General features: G+C 50.0%; 5 protein-coding genes across 5 annotated transcripts; 2 read left to right on the top strand and 3 right to left on the bottom strand.

The window, feature by feature from the left end:
- Positions 1–3,199: 3,199 nt before the first annotated feature.
- NCS57_01077700 (uncharacterized protein) lies at positions 3,200–3,978 on the bottom strand (the record flags this gene model as incomplete). The annotated part of the gene is made up of 3 exons (XM_053060511.1): positions 3,923–3,978; positions 3,398–3,873; positions 3,200–3,354 (listed from the first exon to the last, which is right to left on the bottom strand). Exons 1-3 carry the CDS (start codon positions 3,964–3,966, stop codon positions 3,200–3,202), a joined length of 675 nt encoding a protein of 224 aa, XP_052910905.1. The 5' UTR covers positions 3,967–3,978.
- Positions 3,979–4,947: 969 nt separating this feature from the next.
- NCS57_01077600 (uncharacterized protein) lies at positions 4,948–6,494 on the bottom strand (the record flags this gene model as incomplete). The annotated part of the gene is made up of 4 exons (XM_053060510.1): positions 4,948–5,605; positions 5,655–6,066; positions 6,120–6,410; positions 6,461–6,494. The coding sequence occupies 4 exons, from the start codon at positions 6,492–6,494 to the stop codon at positions 4,948–4,950; spliced, it is 1,395 nt and encodes a 464-aa protein (XP_052910904.1).
- Positions 6,495–7,040: 546 nt separating this feature from the next.
- On the top strand, positions 7,041–7,967 carry NCS57_01077500 (uncharacterized protein; the record flags this gene model as incomplete). The annotated part of the gene is made up of 1 exon (XM_053060509.1): positions 7,041–7,967. The coding sequence occupies one exon, from the start codon at positions 7,041–7,043 to the stop codon at positions 7,965–7,967; it is 927 nt and encodes a 308-aa protein (XP_052910903.1).
- A 403-nt stretch (positions 7,968–8,370) lies between these two features.
- Positions 8,371–11,944, bottom strand: NCS57_01077400 (Calcium-transporting ATPase; the record flags this gene model as incomplete). The annotated part of the gene is made up of 5 exons (XM_053060508.1): positions 8,371–8,928; positions 8,983–9,198; positions 9,248–10,354; positions 10,411–10,841; positions 10,894–11,944. 5 exons carry the CDS (start codon positions 11,942–11,944, stop codon positions 8,371–8,373), a joined length of 3,363 nt encoding a protein of 1,120 aa, XP_052910902.1.
- Positions 11,945–15,300: 3,356 nt separating this feature from the next.
- On the top strand, positions 15,301–19,432 carry NCS57_01077300 (NACHT domain-containing protein; the record flags this gene model as incomplete). The annotated part of the gene is made up of 3 exons (XM_053060507.1): positions 15,301–15,409; positions 15,464–16,510; positions 16,569–19,432. The coding sequence occupies 3 exons, from the start codon at positions 15,301–15,303 to the stop codon at positions 19,430–19,432; spliced, it is 4,020 nt and encodes a 1,339-aa protein (XP_052910901.1).
- Positions 19,433–20,037: the final 605 nt, after the last annotated feature.

Raw genomic sequence — 20,037 nt, 5'->3', positions numbered from 1 at the left:
CATAAAAGCACCAGATAGTCTGACGTTACACTAGCGGGGATAGCCCACTCCAAACACCAACTCCTTCGTCTACGGATGACATTGCCTAGTAGAAGCTTATCCCAGCTGGCAGGCGTTGCACTACTGGGTTAATACTGGGTTAATGTAGATCGCATTTCCTCCCGGGCTTGTGATTGGCGCGGAGTAGCTCCGTTCGGAGAATACTTGATACTTTGGCAAGACATTCCGGTGTGTGATATCACACGGTCAGGTCCACTGCCTCACTAGATCAGGACCCTGCTCGATATGATCTGGGGTTACACATGGCAAGCCCCAAGCTCCACTATGGTCCCCGACGAAGATCTGTATGGTCGGGGAGTCAGAAGACTTTGTGGTTGACTGCATTCGTACGCTGGTTACGGTTTTAGCTGATGAAGAGTAAGAGATCGAGACACTGACGTCGGTGGAGCTGGAGATCCGGCTATCATATGGAAATATAGGATGATCGATATAAGCATGGCATGACGGGTTGTATACGTTTTAATGACATCTTTGTGAAACTATCGAGGGAGCGAGGTAGTCATACTTTATCTCGTGGCAACAGCGCATGATCTGACCCCCTGAATGAGACGATGATCTCTGTGGCGACCAAAAACGGTCAAGATCACTCATGAACACCGGGTAGTTGTCTCTCGGCCCCGACGCCGACTGTCGATATGACAGCTCAAAAGTGACCATCTCAAAACCTCAGACCTGAGCCGTCCTGCCAAGAACTCTAGAAAAAAAAGTCCCTGAGACTCGAAAAGCAAACAAGATTCATTTCCCCTACCCTTTGTGAAAACTGGATCTTCTTTCATCTCCTCCGGCAGGCAAACGAAACACTACCCAACCAAGTCAATCACTGACGACATTTTGAAAAATCCAAGACATCTCATCCTCAACACAAGCCATTCGCCACCGCAGAGTCATATTGATAAACAAGCACGTATCCCCTGTTTCAAGAATGCTTCCGGCGCATCACCAGCAACCAGGAGCGTCAGGAAGCCACAGTCTCATTCATCTCTGTGCAACGAGAGGCTTTTCGGGTCTCTTCGTACCCGACTGCTTTACCTTGTTTCATGAATCACTGGCGGTAGCCAGGTCTTCGCTTAATACCAAGGTCGAGACCGCATCTGACACTCAGAGCCAAGACAGATCCGCCACCACTGCTTTTGTGTTCCGAGACTACCGGATCGGCGCAGCTCTTGCCGTATTTACGGCCTGCTTTCTCAAAAAGGATCAGATACGAGGTCGCCTTGTCTCACCACGCAGCTGCCCAAGGTTCCGCAGCAATGGCCGTTGGTAGGGCCTCTGCCAAGTGGTTGAAGCTATCCTTGAGTAGTATAGTGTCTTTACAGCTTCGGATACGAGATTTGAAAGCTTGTATAGGAATGCTTGCGCACTATTATTGGTTACACAAAGCGGTCATGCTGCACGCGCAAGCAGGCAGCGATGGGAATCGTGCGCAAGCACTCAACTGGAGGCCACTATGATGATTCCCGGCATGGGTTTACTTCAAGATCGACCCCTGTACAAATCAGAAAAGTAAGCTAGGTTAAAAATCAATGGCGATGAGGCGATTCGGGTATTTGACGTTGTACTTTTAACATCAGTCAAGTCCACCCTACACAATCAACACTTGACTCTGGTACCTGCATACGTCAGGGCACTCCCACATCGATGCCTTGGGACCAGGCCAGATCTAGGCTGTGGACTGTCTCAGCCGCAGCAACAAGACAAATCGTTTGCACGGCAAAAACGGAGTTGGCTAGACCTCGGTAATAAGCCAATGATACAGGCCAACAACATAACGATGAAACGGCTCTCTCGGTTCACGGGGCCAATGGTTAGGCAGACATCAAAAAGAAAAGTTGGCCAAGGCGCAGTGGAATCTCACGCCATCCGCGCCACGACGCGACATAGATCAAAGCGGCTGATAGGGCCGGAGATAAAGTTCTGCCACGCGCTTGGCCTTGTATGCAGGTGAAGCGGAATCGGGGACGGGAAAGAAAGTTTGGACTAGGGTCTTGTCCCTGAGAGAAGTGATTGATACGCGTGTGCCTGAGTGGTCAAGCAAGGCAAGGGCTCAACTCAATCTTGGGGAGGTCAGACTCAGGCTCCCCGGATGGTGATGTGAGTATCGTATAGGCGGTGGCCCTCGTGTGGTGATCCCATGATCGAATTACAAATCATGTCAACGTTTCCAGGTGACCGAGCTCCCGAAAAGATGGCTTGGGGAAGAATTCTTGTATGCCATTTTTGGAAAAGGTAGCCCTTGGCAATCGAACATGAGAATCTGTGCTGGTAAGTGGGCCAAGAACGGCATTTGATTCGTGACAGTGCAGGGTAGCTGGATGCTCCGAACTGATCAACGTAGGTAGGTACGAGAAAACGGCTGTTTGTCACTGAAAGGTCGGTTCAATAGTAAGTTGGGTCTTAGGGTTTTATATGGTATCTCATATGCAATGGCGTGTATCTTGGAATGATTACGGAGAAACGGGAATCAGATCATATAAAGATGATTGTGGTGTTGACTACTTCGGAAGCATTGTACACTCCAAAACTGAGAAGTCCTTTAAATGGCGAATTCTGTGAGTATAATAGCTTTGAGTCAGCCATATATAGTAATGATGAGACAAGATTATTAATGACTCATTCTTCAAGTCACAATCTCATATTTGATGTCGTAATGAGACCGAGGCACCACGGCAACTCAGGCGCTTGGTGTCCAACTGCGACCCTTCCGCTCAACCAATCAGAGCCACGCCCGGTTAGCTCAATCGGTAGAGCGTGAGACTCTTAGATACCCACTGGGTGATGAGTACGCGATCTCAAGGTTGCGGGTTCGACCCCCGCATCGGGCTGTTCCTATAAAAACGATTGATTACGAGCATTGCATGGCTTCTCTTTTTGCTCATTGGTTCATAAAGGGAGGGCATGGTTCATTTTTAGTTCCGATTTATCTCACAGTAACCAGTTTGGTCTTCACTTGAAGAGCAGCTGTCACCAAGGAGCGAAACAAATTCCTCGAATCTCATTATTACTCTGCCCCGGAAACAGTCACTCGACTTGATAAGGACCGACTACACCAAGAATCGGCCGCCCTAACTCCTCGTTGCGCCCCCATAATTCCCATAAAGCAGAACTGTGCCCTGTACCCTAATTGCACTTCTCATCACATTCACGCCCCCAGCCTAGCCGCATCCCCCGAAATCTTGGGAACCAGCAAGGTCGGACCAAAATCCTGCTCTAGGCCTGTATCGATATTCACGCCAAGCCGTTTCTTGTCTACTTCCTCCCCGGAAGCAAACTGATACGAGCGATGTTCTTGTATAACTGCTATCAGTAAGAATTCCTTCGTGGTTTCATGGGCTCATACCGCAGACACTAAACCGTGGACCCTGCACCAAAAACGCAACAAGGCCACGATGAGTGACCAAAAAGATGTTCTTGTATTTGCCAGACGAAGCAAGGGCATCCAGGCGCCGCCGAATTCTCTCAGCTCGAGCTGTCGCTCTTTCAGGACTGTGCCCCGAGTAATCCCACTGCCTGCGACATGCTGAAAAGTCGAGATGAGGAAACTTGGCAGCAAGTTCTGCTCGCGATATTCCTTTGTTGCAGATTGCGTCATGCGCTTCACGCAACTCGGGCCAGACTTGAACCTCGACTTTCTTGCCCCCAGAAGAGTCGTTAAAGAGGTGACCAAACACGATATTCATGGTCTGAATGGTTCTGGTCATAGGAGACACCAGGATAAGATCGGGCTTCACGGTCAAGGTTCGTCGCACGGCTTTGGCTTGTTCGCACCCAACCTCTGTCAAAGGAGGATCTCTGTATGGGTAGCCTCTCTGGACGCTGCATCAATTAGCTCTCACACTTGGCCATAGGGGAAAAGTGCATATACTTATGGCGCCCCTGCCCATGGCGCAGGATGTGAATCGTCGCCATCGTCCTGGTCGTGATGGTGTAGGCAGAAATGAACGCGGCTGCGGCTGCTGGCGTGCAACCTTTGTCTGACGCTCTCCAAGAACTGACACGTGACGGCGCGTACTACAGATGAACCTTCTAAGTTAGTAAGAAATGGCGCCTTCTTGAGATGGAATTGGTGATTAAAATGCAACGCATAATTCAACATCAATTTCTAGGATGAGTTGAATCGGTGATCTTAGTAGAAACGCTCCACGAATACGGCCTTGGCCCCTGCATTGTAGATCCCGGCAACGCAGAACACTTCCTAAGACGTTCTTTTCTTGAGCCCAAGCTTAGGGCACAAATGTCAATGCTGCTTGGATTAATTCTGTGGTGCTCCTCTTGATGTAAAGACTCGAAAACGGAGAAAACCGATATGAATGAGACATAGAAAAGTAGGCTGTGTGTTGGAGTTGGCTAGCAAAGCGCAGTCTGCTTCAGATACATGTAATATGCAGTAGCCAGCTAGAACGCTCAAGGCTAGCTGGAGTTTGAGTTGTCCGCACATGACCAAGCAGCAGACCCTCCTTCGGCGCGATACGAGTCGATGATGCCTTGGATCGCGCCGTATATGCCTGCTACCATGAGAAAGGTGCCCGAGGCCCAAAAGGAGATGGCTGATATGCCACTCAGATGGTGCCCTTCCACATCAACACGAATGAGATCACTGGCTTCGACGACTCGCTATTTCCTCTCCTCAGCTACCACATAGGATTGCTGGTGGGTGGTGACATTCCCATCATCACTGGCCTCGAGGCCAGCAATCCTGGTGTCCCAGAATTGAAAGCCTTCAGTGCTGGGTTTGCCACAACGTCGTGAGCGGCCATGTTTCATAAGGATAGATAATTAGGTATAAACGAATAAAAGAGAGTATAAATATCGGTCTTTGTCTCAACACACACCCAGCTGCTGTCATTGAGTCGCGTGCCGGTGGGGCACGTCTCTCCCAAACCTCCATCATTAAGTCACACCATTTAGTCCCTCGAATGCAGTCTTGGCCCCTGTATCGTAGATCCGATCAACCCACAGAACACTCTCCAAGGATTTCTTTGCCTGAGCCCAGTCTCCAACGCCAAGTGTCGATGCGGTCTTTGCAACGGCTGTGCGATGCCATTCTTGGTCGAACGACTCAAAGACAGACAAACCTGAGATGAACAAGGCCCAGAATACAAAACGCACATGCTCTGGAGGTGGCGGATACTGCTGAGCCTGTAGTGAGAGACTCAACTTATCCGACAGGTATCGCATATTCCTGCCGATACCAGGTATTTGAAAGAGAAGACCCTTGATGTACGCCAACATTGACAGCCTCATGAGTTCAGCCAGTGACGTGCTATCATACTCGAGGTGAAGTAACCGATTCGGAACAAAAGTGCTTAGCGATAAGAAGAGGTCTGGCTTTACCTCAAGCCCAGATTGGGCGCGGTTCGCTATTTTGGAGTAGCACTTCAAATCAGCCCAGACGGCGAGCAGTCTTGGATCAAGTGATGGATGGGTCGCCTCGAGTTCCTTGCACCATGTGGTGCACCCTGGAGGGGCGATTTGCGGTTCCCAAGAGATGTCTTGGGGGAAGAGCCGCGGCTTGCGATTGGTTCCCATGGCGAGGGCGAGGTCAAGTCTGCCACAAGTTAGTTGGAAGAACCAGTGGGTGATCAGCCATGGCTTGCCGCTGGGCCTTGTGTTGTACAAGGCTTCCGTGCTGAAGAGATTCCACTCCTCCTCGTAGCTCGAATATCCGGTAAAGTCCATCCATGTGCTTCTCGACAGTCTGTAAATCCCCAAACACAGCAGCGGCTGATGCCAGCATTGCCACAATCGCGATGGTGGCCATGGCTACCGCGCCATGTCTATCATTGAGGCTTTGCTGGAGATGATGAAGGGTCTTGCCAAGGTGAAATTGCGCAATTTTGCCACAGGGTTGCCCCAGAGAAAGGTCCTGAAATGCTTGGGCAGTGAACAGTATTGAATGAATTGTGGCTCGGTGGGTGTGGATATCCGACAGGTCAAAGACCCGGGTTTCAGTCTCGTTGACAAGCTTCATATCGACCGCATAGATACAGGGTTTGGCAGTTGTAAAAGCTTTTAAGTGTCAGAACCTTTTTGATACAATACAAGGAAAGGGGACTCCATGCCTTGATGCATGAGATCTAGCATGTAAGGCTTCATCTCAAACCCGTACCGGTCCAAAGCAAGCTCTGGTGCAATCTTTCGGAAGATATGGGTCCAATCTCGGTCTGAAATCGCCCGCCAGCGTCCCTCATCAGAAGCCTCAGCGGGTCTCGACTGAGACTGGGCTTCTGCCCTCGCACGTCTATCAGCACGCGTGTTTCTTCCACGCATCACATGGCTCCTAATGTGTCTGCGCGTCCGTGGGTCCGGCTTATCGAGAGAAGTGCTGATGATCCATGGACCGGGGTTTGGGGCTGGAACAAGGATCAGTTCACTGACATGTTGAGAAGGGGTTGATACTGACTTGCTTGTTCTCCAAGATTGGTAATACCAAGCATTTTGCATTTAATGAGTCTCCGGGGATGCCAGATTTGCCGTCTTACTGTTTTCCAAAAAGAGTTTGATCCAACTTCATGGCGCCCTCTGGTTTTATAGGGACACCATCAGCGTCAGCTCAGATCCGCGCCAAGACCGTACTGATTACTTTGATAGGAAATGATCATCACTTGCCGCTTGCGCCTAAGAAATCTTGAACACAAATAAGCAGCCAGTCTTCTGCAATGATTGGTGCGTTACCTGATGGTCTATTTTTTCAATATCTTTCGTGCTTCTTGTATTGTCATCCGCTTTGCCTGCATTGCCGCTGATCCAAGACAAAAATGGCAAAATGTAAGAAATCGAAGTCGAAGCCATGGTGAAATTGGCTCGCAAGGTGAGTTCACAAGCTTGGAGGTTTTAGAACGAAAAAAAAATACAAACAAGGAAGCAGATCGTGGCGACCATTTTGGCCATTATAAGAACGAAGCGCTCCTCGACTGGATTTTCTACCATCTTCTCATCGTATCTATCAAGTAGTCAACTCTCTTCTCTTCAACCCTGTCACAATGTGCTTCACCAGCAGCTCCATGTCATTCAATCCAGAAAAGGACATTCCATCACTCCACGGAAAGGTGATCCTAATCACAGGAGGCAACACCGGCCTTGGGAAGCAAGCCGTCCTCGAATTTGCTCGTCATAAACCTCTTCAGATCTGGCTCGCGACTCGAAACCTTCAGAAAGCCGACGCTGCGGTCACCGAGATCAAGCAGCAAGTTCCAGATGCGCCGATCAAGCTTCTAGAGTTGGATCTTGCCAGTTTCGACTCTATACACCAGGCGGCACGTGCCTTTCTTGAGCAATCGGAGCGCCTCGATATACTCATGCTCAATGCTGGCATCATGGCAGTTCCGTCTGCACTCACCAAAGACGGCTACGAGATCCAGTTTGGTACCAATCACATGGGACACGCATACCTCACGAAGCTCCTACTGTCGGTCTTGGAGAAGACCTCGCAAGCAGAAATAGAGACAAAGCCCCGAGTTGTCTGTCTCGCCTCTCATGGTCATGTCTACCTACGCAAGGGCGGCTTCGACTTTAGCTCGCTTCGCACAACGGGTGAGTCCACGGGGCCACTTCAATGCTACTACCAGAGCAAACTAGCAAACATGCTTTGGGTTCGACAACTCGCCAAGCGGTACCCTCATCTCACCGTGTCTGCTATCGACCCTGGCCTTGTACAGACTGAGCTGGCGGTAAAGGCAACAGGCATCAGTTGGATCCTCCGGGTGATCATCAAGATCATGCTATTGACACCTGTTGAGAAAGGAGTCAAGAACCAGCTCTGGGCTTCAGTTTCGAAGGATATAAAAAGCGGGGAGTACTATGAGCCCATTGGAAGAGGAGGTCTGGCAACGGATGATGGGAAGGATGATGAACTGGCTGAAAAGCTTTGGACCTGGACTGAGAATGAGCTGGACAAAGTGGGGATATAATATGGACTCTTTGTACCGGGCTCGATACGGCGGCCATGTTTGTATTGCGAAAACTGCCGTTTCCTAAGTGTCTAACGCCCGTTGTCCATCAAAAGCGGCACATCTATAAAATTATTAGGTACTTGGTGATGGTATGATGCTCTTTGAACAAATTGTTTAAAATCTCGTATTATTCGTATCTCGTTAGGCATTACTTTAGTCTTGTCGTGATCTGCCTTGTTACGTGGCAGATTCTCAAAAATGAAGAAATAGATAACTCAACGCAAATGACAACAAATACAATCGTACATCTCAACAGTAACATACTCGTACAAACCAATAACAGAAAAACATCGCTGGTCTTACCCTTGTGCTTTGCAGCTGTCCCTAACCTCTATGTTTGTGCCCCGTATTATCCTCTCGTCTAGTTCGCGGCGGGTGTGACACCAGCCTCAGGATCACCATTCTTCTTGCCTCTCCTGGAAAAGACACCCTTGACCTTGCTCCATTGTTCAAGCAAGAACCTGTAGACAAACACGAAAGGCGTGCCAACAAATCCAGCAACGGCAGCAAACCATTCATCAGGGAAGATTCGAATGAGAATAGCCCAGGGAAGACAGAACAGGGCAGTGATGACGGAAACACCCCATTGCGTAGCATCAAGTCCATCCGGGATAATCTGGAAAGCTCTCGAGCCCTTGAAGATGATGATGACTTGGAGACCAATCATTAGGAGCGTGATGAGGACAAAGAATTGGTTGCGCTGGACGCCTTGGAAGATGTTGAACTTGTTGTCGAGGCGGCGGTTGTTGAACATGTTGAAAATTTGCATCCAGACAAAGGTATTGAAGATGACGGTGTCGAGCTCAGTCTTTTGTCTCTCGATGGAGGTGTCGTAGCCGAGGATTTTGTCGCCGGCAAAGTAGAGGACAAAGGTGATGGCGAGTTGATAGATGGCTTGACCGATAATCATCTTCCACATCTGCGCATTGCATGTTAGCATACTGGTACGAGATATTTAGAGGTGTGAACTTACAGTAACGGTGATCAATGGCTTATCCTTGCCCTGAGGGGGGCGATCGAGAATCTCCTCAGTGGGAGGGTCAGTAGCGAGAGCCAGAGCGGCAAAGGTATCCATAATGAGGTTGACCCAAAGGAGTTGAACCGCCTTGAGGACAGATTCCATGTCGGGATCATAGACGGCGGTGACAAAGGCCAAGAGAACAGCAGTGATGTTGACGGTAATTTGGAACTGTGTCCATTAGTGTGTGTTACTTGTGATTAGGGTGTAAATGACATACCTGGAGGAACTTCTGGACGGCATCATTGACAGCTCGTCCCCACTTGAGGGCAGTGATGATAGAGGTAAAGTTGTCATCCATAAGAATAATCGACGAAGCCTCCTTGGCAACTTCAGTACCAGAAATGCCCATTGAGAAGCCAATATCAGCAGCCTTGAGAGCAGGAGCATCATTGGTACCATCTCCAGTGACAGCCACGGTCTCACCAAGGTGCTTGAGTCTCATGACAAGAATTCTCTTGTCTTCAGGCGAGGATCGAGCAAGGACTTGAAGATTCGGCAAGATTTTATCCATCTCTTCTTCGGAGAGTCTTCGGAAGTCAGGGCCTTCAATTACCAGTCCGTCGGTGTAGATACCGCACTCCTTGGCAATGGCCTTAGCAGTCGTGGCGTTGTCACCGGTGACCATGCGGACGGTGACTTTAGCAAGTTGAGCCTTGCGCACTGCTTCGGGCACACCGGGACGGACGGGATCTTGAATGCCAACAACGCCGAGGAAGACAAGCTCACTGAGAACAGACGCAAAGTCGACGTGGTTGTTGTCAGTGACTTCGGCAGATGAAGGTGGCCAGTTGGGATAGTCCTTGTACACGAGACCGATTGTCCGGAGAGACCTCCTCGCATACACATCAATGGTATCGTTCAAGGTCTGGCAATCTTCATCGGTGAGAGGCTCTTCTTCGAGGGTGTCAATGTCGGCCTTGGCCGTGCAGTAGGCAAGAAGAATTTCGGAAGCACCCTTGACGAGAAGGCGGTAACCTCCAGACCGAAGTTTGATAACAGCACCCATGCACTTCTTGCTCGAGTCGAAAGGCATCATTTGAACAACCTCCTCATTGGCACGAACTTGGGCCAGCGACTCAAGACCGAGATGTTCCTTTGCAAGATCGAGAAGGGCAGTCTCCGTCTTGGAACCGAGGAAAACAGTCTGGCCATTCTCTTGACCTTCAAAGGCGGTGGAGTTGATGGCAACGCTTTGAATGATGATGTCCTTGGCATCAGACGTGAGCTTCTTTGCCCAGGTGGCGATTGGGGTGTCGTGCTTCTCAGTGTTGGAGAAGTCGGTGTTACCGAAAGTGCCAGCGACAACCGTCATTCGGTTAGTTGTCTATAATAATGGTCAACATCAATCCGTATGTCTGTGATCCCTTAAGTGCGACTTACCAGAGTACCCGTCTTGTCCGAGCAGATAGCAGTCGCATTACCCATAGTCTCACACGCCCGAAGAACTCTCACGAGGTTATTCTCCTTCAACATCTTTGTCGTAGCAAACGCAAGAGCAAGCGTAACAGCAAGAGGCAAACCCTCCGGCACAGCGACAACAATGATGGTGACAGCAACGATGAGGATATCCATAAACGACGAAGCCTTGTCCGTCGCGAGACGGTTATCGCCGGGGAGATTGGCAACGAAACGGAACAAGAGGACAAAGAAGAGAAGACCGGCTGCAGTACTTCCGAGGTATGCGATGGAGCTGGCGAGTTTGGAGAGCTTCTTCTGAAGAGGGGTTTCTTCGGTTTCGGTGCGGACAGACATCATGATTTTTCCGTAGCTGCTGTTGACGCCGACCGAGGTGCAAAGAAATGTGCCGACACCTGTATTTGCTGTTAGTGACATGCCAAGCCAATCGGTGGTGCTAAAACATACCTTCGAGAACCTTGGAACCAGAGATGATGAAAGGATCAAGACCCTTTGAGGACTTTCCCGCCTCCAATGCCTGCATAACAGCCATACCTCCAGTCTTCTTAAGAGCATCCGATTCTCCGGTAGCAGAAGACTCATCGCACTTAAGATCATGCCCATCAACAAAGACACCGTCAACCGGCACAAGGTCGCCAGGCTCAAGATGAAGTATATCACCAACGAGCACATCGTGAACGTTGATCATAACCACCTTGCCCGAACGAGTAACCTTGACCTCTCTATCCTCCTTCTTGGCATTCAACTTGACAAAGGCTCGCTCCTTTTGCCAATCATTTCCAGCGCTAACAAAGGAAACAACAATGATGGCAATACAGATGGCCACACCCTCAACCCAATCAACTGGAGTAGGATCACCAGGTTTATGCTCAACGCCAAATGTTTCGTAAAGTCCCAGCGCAAGAGAGATGACGGCCGCTACCGTGAGGAGGATGAGAACCTTATCGTTGTATGCGTTCCATAATAACCTCCAAAACGGCGTAGCTTTCTTTGCGGGGAGTACGTTGCGATTGTAAACTCGTATACGGTCACCGAAAGGCTCTTTCGTGGGCTCTTTTGCGGGTGTCGACGGGGATTGCTTCGTAGGGGTGGTTTCTGTGGTTGTTTGCCACCCGGTGGCCTCCTCAAAGGTAACATTCTTCCCCACTGCCGTTTCCTCCGCACTTAACCCCGAAGCAACATCCGTCTGCAGGCCAGTGACTATGCCCCCCAAGCCTCCCAAAGCGCGAAAGGCATCCAGCGACTTTGGGTTCAGCAGCTTGTTGAGTTGTCCAGGGGAAAAGGCAAAGGGGCTGTTGTCGACCATAAAGTCATTTTCGGTTCCTGGATCCGGCCGTAGCGAAACTTCAAAGTGTTCTAGTTCCGACGTAGAACCACCGGAAGACGACGCTGTAACAAATGGGTCGGAAAGGCTCGACTGGTCCCCTGAGCCTAACCGTGAACGCTTTGCGGTAAGAGTAGGGGTGCAAGGTTGGATTTCGTCTGTTCGGTGAGTCATGGTAATTAAATTTACGATAAGTAAATCGAGCAGAAAGACAGGAATAAGCTTAAAGGGGACAGAGCCAAGAAGGGGAACTGTGCTCGATTTTAAGCTTGGCGAAGGTGTGTAGTGAGGCTTAGCCAGAGGCCGCGTGAGTAGTACAAAACGATTGGAATATACGAAACTCCCGATGAGTGAGGCTATGCTGAGAGGAAGTGTATCAAGTCAAACCCCAGCCTGCCTCGTAGGCAGGGAGACGCCTGGGTGTACACCGTATTTCAAGGCTAACTACACGGACGAGGCAGTAATAGGCTCGGCGAGGTACATGGTCTTGGGGTGTGTGGCAACCAATCCGCATGCGCCTCTGACAGTCACCTAGACTAGGCGTTTTGCTTGTCGCCCTGACAGGTGTCGATCCAATTGCGGCATATATTACGCTGGGTCAAACTCGTCTAGCAATGCCAAGTTTCTCACTACTCTAGCCCGGCTTTTTCTCGACGACACTCTCGTAAACTGCCGCGTCGTCTACTGCCCAAGACAAGATGCCTTGGTGCCTCACTACCAAGCACAGACCTAGGCCAAACACAGGTGCCGTACAGCCAAAACGTCTTAAACGACCTTGTTTCTCAGTTAAACTTCAACTGATGAATCATGTGAATATCGCAACACAGCTCCGCGTTCCCCTGAAAGAGCCAACGCGAGCTCGTGAAGAGAAATTTGATGAGGTATTTGATCACGTCCAACAATAAAAAATCAACTCAAATGCGACGCGTCCGTCGCGCGCCAAAGGGGGCAGTGCAACGCCCCTCCAACCCCTTCGAGCAAGTCCATCACCATCAAGTACAAGTACTCTGCTAACCTCAAACACGTGAAAAGTCTCAGAAACACAGCCATTGTGCTAAACACATCTTTTCTACAACAGGACATCATCTCCGTTTCTGCGGAGGCATCTAGATCTTGAAATCGCCGAGACGCGCACTCTTGGGATGCCTCCCCGCTAGAAAATTGCCTCCTTGAAGGCGTCACCTTCCTAGATGATGAAAGCCTCAAGGGGGCTGTGTATCTCTAGGTAGTCGTGTCATCGACTCGATGGCCCAGCGGAGGGCTTCGGCTTGGTGGAACTTGGGCAGGGGATGGCCTTTTCTAAACTTCGGGGGGGAGGCCGCTCGCGTGAGGCAGTGCAAAGCAAAATCAAATGCCGGAGGGTTTTCGAGCCCAAAGACTGGCTCGGTTCTTGTGCTCTAATGTCCCATGGCGGTGAGGCATCGAGATGATGCGCCAAGTTGACAAAAGTGCTGAGAAAGACATGTCAAGGAACGGACTTGACATCTGATCCATGGACAAAACATCAAAAGATCCGTCCGAGTTCTCCTTGAAATCCGCTCGATGGAGTTTTCATCTCGGTATGACACTCGAAAGCTCAGATTGGTTGATCCAAGGCCAAGAACCAGGAAGATCATGTCGGATCAGTCTTGGCGACCCACCATGCAAATTAAGCTTGTTGGGAATAAGCTTCGCGTTAGTATTGGTGAGGTCATCGACGGTGAGGGCACAACATTCCATGTTTTTGTACTGGAGACAATTATCTACAAGTTCATTTCGAATTGTGGCAGTGTTAATTTTAGTCGATGCTTCATTTCACCAATATGGAAGGTCGTGTTGCTTGGTGGAGTTGGGATTTCCTGCACAACAGCTGCTGTGCCGCCTCCAGCCACCCCGGGATGTCACTGTCTTTGAATTCCGTGGTGATTATGTATTGCAAGTACCACTATAAGGCACAATGTCTCGGGGGCTTGTCGAACTGCAGGTGATGACCAATCCATCTGTGCTGATGCATGCGATGTGACGAGAGGTAGACCTCGGTGATGCTCGGAGCTCCTTGCGGTCACGGGTAGAGCAAGCAGCAAGATCCGATCTGCCATACTGTGGCATTCTCTTCATTCAAATCGCTAAAATAAAACAAAAAAAAAACTAGCTTTATTTATCAACAGGCATTCTAAAAAGTGGTCTTCGGCTATTCTGACGCACCATTGTACTTGGTGTGACTGAATGGTCGCGCGACCATTTGGTTGTGGAATGCATTGGTCAAAATACCCCAGAAGATTGTAACTACGTGAGACTAGCGGTTTAGAATTACCGCTTGAGATAGAGCAAGCTTGAGGTAACCGAGAATACCTAGATCGGTAACAGAACGACAGAAGTTCGTCACATTCATATATGTAGGATTATCATAGAACTGGGGCATGTTATAGTTTTGGATATAAAGGTCTTAGTTAGTATTTGTTCTTAGGCCTCTCGACCACTAAGGCCTTTATCCATAGACAGTGCCACTCAAGTATTAGTGTCTTTTTTACCTACAGTTCGGTACTTTAAATACATTCTCTCCCTACCCTAAATACCTATACCTAGACCTAATCACAGTTTTTACTCCTTGGTGGAATATAATACCAGTGTATCTTCCATGACAGAGTTTCAATCTTCAGTTGCAGAGATCTTTGTCCCAGTCCGAACCTGACTCAAGATTCTTGAGTGTCATAGTGGCTCTAAAGAGGATTAATCACCAGCATGTTAATCAAGACATGGCAACACGTCGCAAAAAACATATACTGTGAAACGCTACAAATTCATTTTGTGTGTCGTTGAACAAGTGCAGTCACTATGGAGGTGAGGCCTCATATGGGATTTAAAAGGTGGCTTGCTGACTGCATGTGTTGCCCACGGCTGAGGTCTTGGCTCTCCAATAAAACTGGTTACCTTTGGGTCAGGCGTACACTGAGTTGGTGGCCTTGATATGCATTGAAATTTGTCGGGAGCCCGATCCCTTCTCTTGTTCGATGTCATGCTACGCCCCAGCCGAAATAGACAAGGCGAAATAGCCACCATCTGTTCGGCAGGTTCTGGCCCACACAAACCGTAGGAGGATGAGTGTGATATAAATATCTCGCAACAGGGTTGTAGCCAGTCAGAGTTGCAGGCATGTTACAACCGGTCAAATCCCCAACGATTGTAAGTAATAGTTCTTTCGAAAGGCTGGAGGCAGTCGTGTCAATTTCAACTTTTCGTCTTGTTCGGCGCTTAATCAAGGGCGTAGGGTCGTCCCAGCCTCATAGCCGCCGTGAGTCCGCAAGGTGTTGGTCCATCCCCTTGTCGAGCCTGGCTCTGCTATTGGCCCATGTGCATCATCGCACCATGCCCACAGGCAAAGCGGCCCATGAGGCCACATGAATCAATTTCATCTTGTTCCTCTCACCCTCTTCCTTTGTATTTTTCCTCAAGCGTACTTCTACGCCCTTGACTGATTCTACCAAACCACTCGGTCTCCAGCCGAGTTCCCACACGTCGCACCCGATCTGGGTGGAGCAGAAGACATCACCATGCGTCGGATGCTGTGCTGCGGTATTTCTCCTTCAAGTCACGATGGAGACGACAAGCCTGCACATCCGGCAGGAGCCAAGTCGACGCTCTCTCAACAACACTCCAATGGCAAGCCTCTTTCCTAGTAAATGCAGTTCGTTGCGCTCAGACTGACGTCGATAGTGCCGAAACGCGCTGATCCTCCAAAGCCGAAAGACGATGCGCCATCTTCCTCTGCCGTGACAAGTCCAGCAGATAACGCGCAAACTAAGAAGCAAGTCAATTCCAACCTATGGGATGAAGCCATGGGAAGGCTCTCAGAAGACGACAAGGCGTGGATCAACGGCAACTCCCAGCAGTTCCTAGATTCGTCTGGCCCCGGAGTCCGTGGCATCATTGCTCTAGTTGATCAAAAGCGACAAGAATGCGAAGCCAACAGATGGACAACTGTCCAAGTATTCAGAACCACCATTAATCTATCCGATCTGGCCAGCAACGCTATCACGTGGCTCAACAAGTTTAAAGAGGTTGGCGACACGATTGTCCAGTACGACCCTGGACATGCAGCCTTGCCGTGGGCCGCGATGAGGTTTATCCTTCAATCCGCAATTTCATACGAAGAACACATGGCGTTCTCGCTACTCAGCGTTGAGAAAACAACAAGGATTGTCCACAGGTGCCAGATCTATGAGCTGCTCTATAACTGCAACACAATCAATGCCCAGGTTGCCAGTGGTCTCGAGAAGGCCTTGGTTGACCTATATTCCTCACTCCTTCATATCCTCGCACGAGTGGGCAAGTTCCTCTGCAAAGGCACGGCACGCCGCTCCCTCTCTGCTGTCCTCAGGCCAACTGAGGGGGCAGACCTTCTCTCGGAACTTGAAAAGTTCGAGAACGAGGTCAACAAGGAAGCCTCAATCTGCGAGAGCAAGCGGAGTGCCGAGGCTGATTCCAAGTCTCAAGAGCAAATACAAAAGCTTCAATCTCTCCTAAAGCTTGAACAGCCCGTTCTTCGCATTGACGAAAACGTCCAGAAAGCCCTTGAAAAGATGGAGATTGAGGAGCTGATGCGCATTCTTGAGTGGATTTCTCCCCTGAAGTACTATCAACACCATAGGCTGGTCACGGAGGCGAGGACCAAAGGTACCTGCTACTGGATTGCTAAACAGCCAAAATTCTATGAGTGGCGGAGTGAGACCTCTTCCACCACATTCTGGCTCCAAGGATTTGGTGAGTATAAGATTCCTTGCACGTGCGTCCCAAGGACGTTGTTCTAATTCCTTTGTAGCAGGCACAGGCAAAACCTTCATCACTTCAAGAGTCATTGATCTGGTCGCAGAGAACCTTGGAGGCCAACGAAATCATGAAGGATTCGCCTATTTCTACTGCAATCAAACTGAGCCAGCTCGTCGACAGGCACTCTCAGTCCTCCGGAGCTTCATCAGACAGCTTTCATCACTCAGATCCTTCTCTAGCCATCTCCACTCCAAGCTAAAGCAGCTATACGACGAGTCTGAGCTGCAGGGAGGAGGATGGACATTTGGTCTATGCAAGGAATACATACTCGATCTGTTCAACTTTTATCCTCACACGACCATCATACTCGACGCCCTGGATGAATGCCCGGTTGAAGAGCGAATGTTGTTGCTCAACACCTTCGATTGGGCATCGAGATCTTCGTCCCGACCTGTCAAGATCTTCATCTCTAGCCGTCCAGAAGGAGACATTCGGCAACGGCTCATCCGCCTCCCCAATCTTGAGATTTCTGCCTGGAACAACAGCCACGATATTGCAGAGTTCATCAAGGAGAGTATATACAGTCAAGACTCGCGGGCCCCGTGGACCCCAGCGTTGGCGAAAAACGAAGCCCTGAAAGAAAAAATTGCCCGGACACTGATCGAGAAGAGCGATGGAAAGTTTCAGTGGGCGAGGCTACAAGTTGATCAGCTCAGGATCGTCGATAATGAGCAGGACCTCCGGACCAGGCTAGGAGAGCTTCCAGAAGATCTCAAGTCATCGTATGATGAGATTTATCAGAGGATCCTAGACCGTCCCAAATACTCGAGAATTCGCGCACTGAGAGCCCTGAAGTGGGTCATGGGCTCGCCCAAACCTCCATTTATGCATGAGCTTCTGAACGCCATACGTATAGACCCCGACGCTAGGGTGATTGACGAGCCTGGCGAAGTAACAGAGGAGCAACTTCTCGGCTGGTGTGCGAACCTGCTCATGAAAGACAACTCATCGTCCTTTTCTCCCAGCGTTTGTCGGCCGTGCCACCTCTCGGTGGTCGAGTATCTCGAGGGTCGATTCACGGAGCCCACTGCTCACTTCTTTGTTACGATGGCCAAGTTGTTCCTTCTGCTTGTCCCGTCTGATGACTCAGAGGAACCAGAAGGATGGAACTGGCTCATACTTAGTGATGGCAGCCGTGGTCCAGGGGCTCTTACACCCACAGAGAAAGATCTAGATCCCATAATTGGTCGTTCCGGCCTTCAAAACGTTGCTCGAAGGGACTGGATGGTCTATGTCCAAGCATACGACAATCATAGCATCGACTTCCGGACCGCACCGTTCAACAGACTTGCTGCCATGGTCAAGGAGTTTCTCGGCACACCGACTGAAAGCAGTATGCCTTACATCCGATGGACTCGGTACGCCCTCAACAATCCTTACTCTACCTTACGGTCGTCTACGCAGTTAGTGTATGACTCCTTCGTTGACCCCGTATCCAATCCTCTCTTTGGTGTCTGCGTTTATCCCATTTTCTACCCCTTGAGAGACTGGTGGGAGCCGGGCAACGTGAAATTCAACCACTTGGCCGTGAATAGGGACGGAGAGAGTCTCTTGACCATGGCGGCTATGTCAGGTTGCATACCGCTGTGTGGAAGTCTCATCGAACGAGGGATCCCGGTGAATCCTACAAATCATGGCAAGCGCTTTGGCAGTCCTCTCGCCGCTGCGGCAGCATCTGGACACACGCATGTTATCGAGTTTCTCGTCGACCGAGGAGCCCGGGTGGACCTGCTCCTCCAGGACGGCGAATATGGGAGCGCTCTCGCCGCAGCACGCAATGTAGGCGTATCCAAACTATTGGTCAATCTGGGGGCCGATGTGAATCTTCTGCTAGAAGCTGGAAGTTACGGCAGCGCTCTTGCTGCAGCCCAATGGGACACAAAAACCGCCCAACTTCTCATTGACAATAGAGGAGAAGTGGACCTGCTCCTTAAAGCTGGAGACTATGGCAGCGCCCTGATATGTGCGGCGGCCATGAAGAATTTAGAAATGGTCCAGCTTCTCATTGATAACCGTGCAGATGCCAAGCTGTCAGTGTCGACTGGGGAGTATGGGACTGCCTTGATTGCGGCTGCCACCGCAAACGAGGAGGAATCAGAAATTTCCGTGGAGATAGCCCAGCTTCTCGTCAAGCATGGAGCAGATGTGGACTATCTCCCATCGACTGGCACCTATGGGAGTGCTCTCATTGCTTCTTGTGTACCCGGGCTCGGAGATGCAATCGATATTCTGCTCGAGAATAAAGCAGAGGTCAATGCGATTGCTAAAGTGGGCGATTTCGGAAGCGCTCTTATTGCCGCTGCTTGCAATATAAGGGATGGCAACCTCTATCTCATCAATCTTCTGATTGAGAAGGGGGCGGATGTGGATGCGCTCGTCCCAACCGGAGCATATGGTAGTGCCTTAGTAGCGGCTGCGACGACCGATGTCATCGCTTGCAGATGCCTAGTGGAGAAAGGGGCAGATGTCCGTCTTCGCGTGCCTTATGGATTCTACGGAAGCCCTCTCATTGCGGCCATGTGCTCGAGGTCGGACGATATAGTCAGATTGTTGCTCGACAAAGAAGTAGAAGTTGACCAGATTCCCGATGGGGAGAAGGTTGACTTTGGAACGGCCTTGATGGCAGGAGCCTACTGGGGATTTCTATCGGGCGTCGAGATGTTGCTGGAGGCTGGGGCTCAAGTGAATCTGCGGACCAAGGTTGGGAGGTTTAGCACTGCGCTCGCGGCTGCTCGAGCAGACTTGACAGATGAGGGAGGCGTTTTTGGGGAAGACATGTGGTATCGCGATGAAGAACGGGAGAAATTGAGGCTCGCGGTGGAAAAGTTGCTGCTTAATCATGGGGCAACAGAATGAAATGGTAGGAATTGACCCAATACGTATTGAGGATCCGGTTTGAAGGATATCGCGTCTCTAGTCGTCGGTTCATGTTAAATGCCAGTGCCCATGCCTGGGTGTACGCAAGTTGCCAAACCGCCGCGCAGTCCTCATACACTAGCTGCTACAGGCTAACCCTTTTTCACGAGAACTTTGGTTTAATGAGCAACATAGGACATGCATATTCATGCGCAAGGTTATTCATAAAGGTCTTCGATGGTGGACTAATAAGTCCATGTCGACACGAGCGATGATTCCAACTTTAAAAGCAACACGGCGTACACTTCTCGTAATGACAACTCACACTCAAGTCAACATATCAACATGGCTATAAAATCTTAGGTAATGGGCAGAATAGGCGGTATTGGCTATGCCATAGCCTGCCAGCTCGCTGCCGCTTCGACCTCCTTAACCGTCATCATTACCGGCCGCACAGAGCCAAGGAGCCTCCCTCACGCCAACCACGAGTTTAGGCCCCTGGATGCATCGTTAATGCGTTCAATTAAGCTCTATACCGATAATTATAAGTCAGCAAAGGAGCAGCAGTTTGACTTACTTGTCTTAACTCAGGGCATCACCTCAAT

The sequence above is a fragment of the Fusarium keratoplasticum genome, chromosome 8 (genome assembly GCF_025433545.1).
Source record: "Fusarium keratoplasticum isolate Fu6.1 chromosome 8, whole genome shotgun sequence".
Lineage (NCBI taxonomy): Eukaryota > Fungi > Ascomycota > Sordariomycetes > Hypocreales > Nectriaceae > Fusarium > Fusarium keratoplasticum.
The sequence above is the reverse complement of the archived record's forward strand: the minus strand, read 5'-3'. Positions and strand labels throughout refer to the sequence as shown.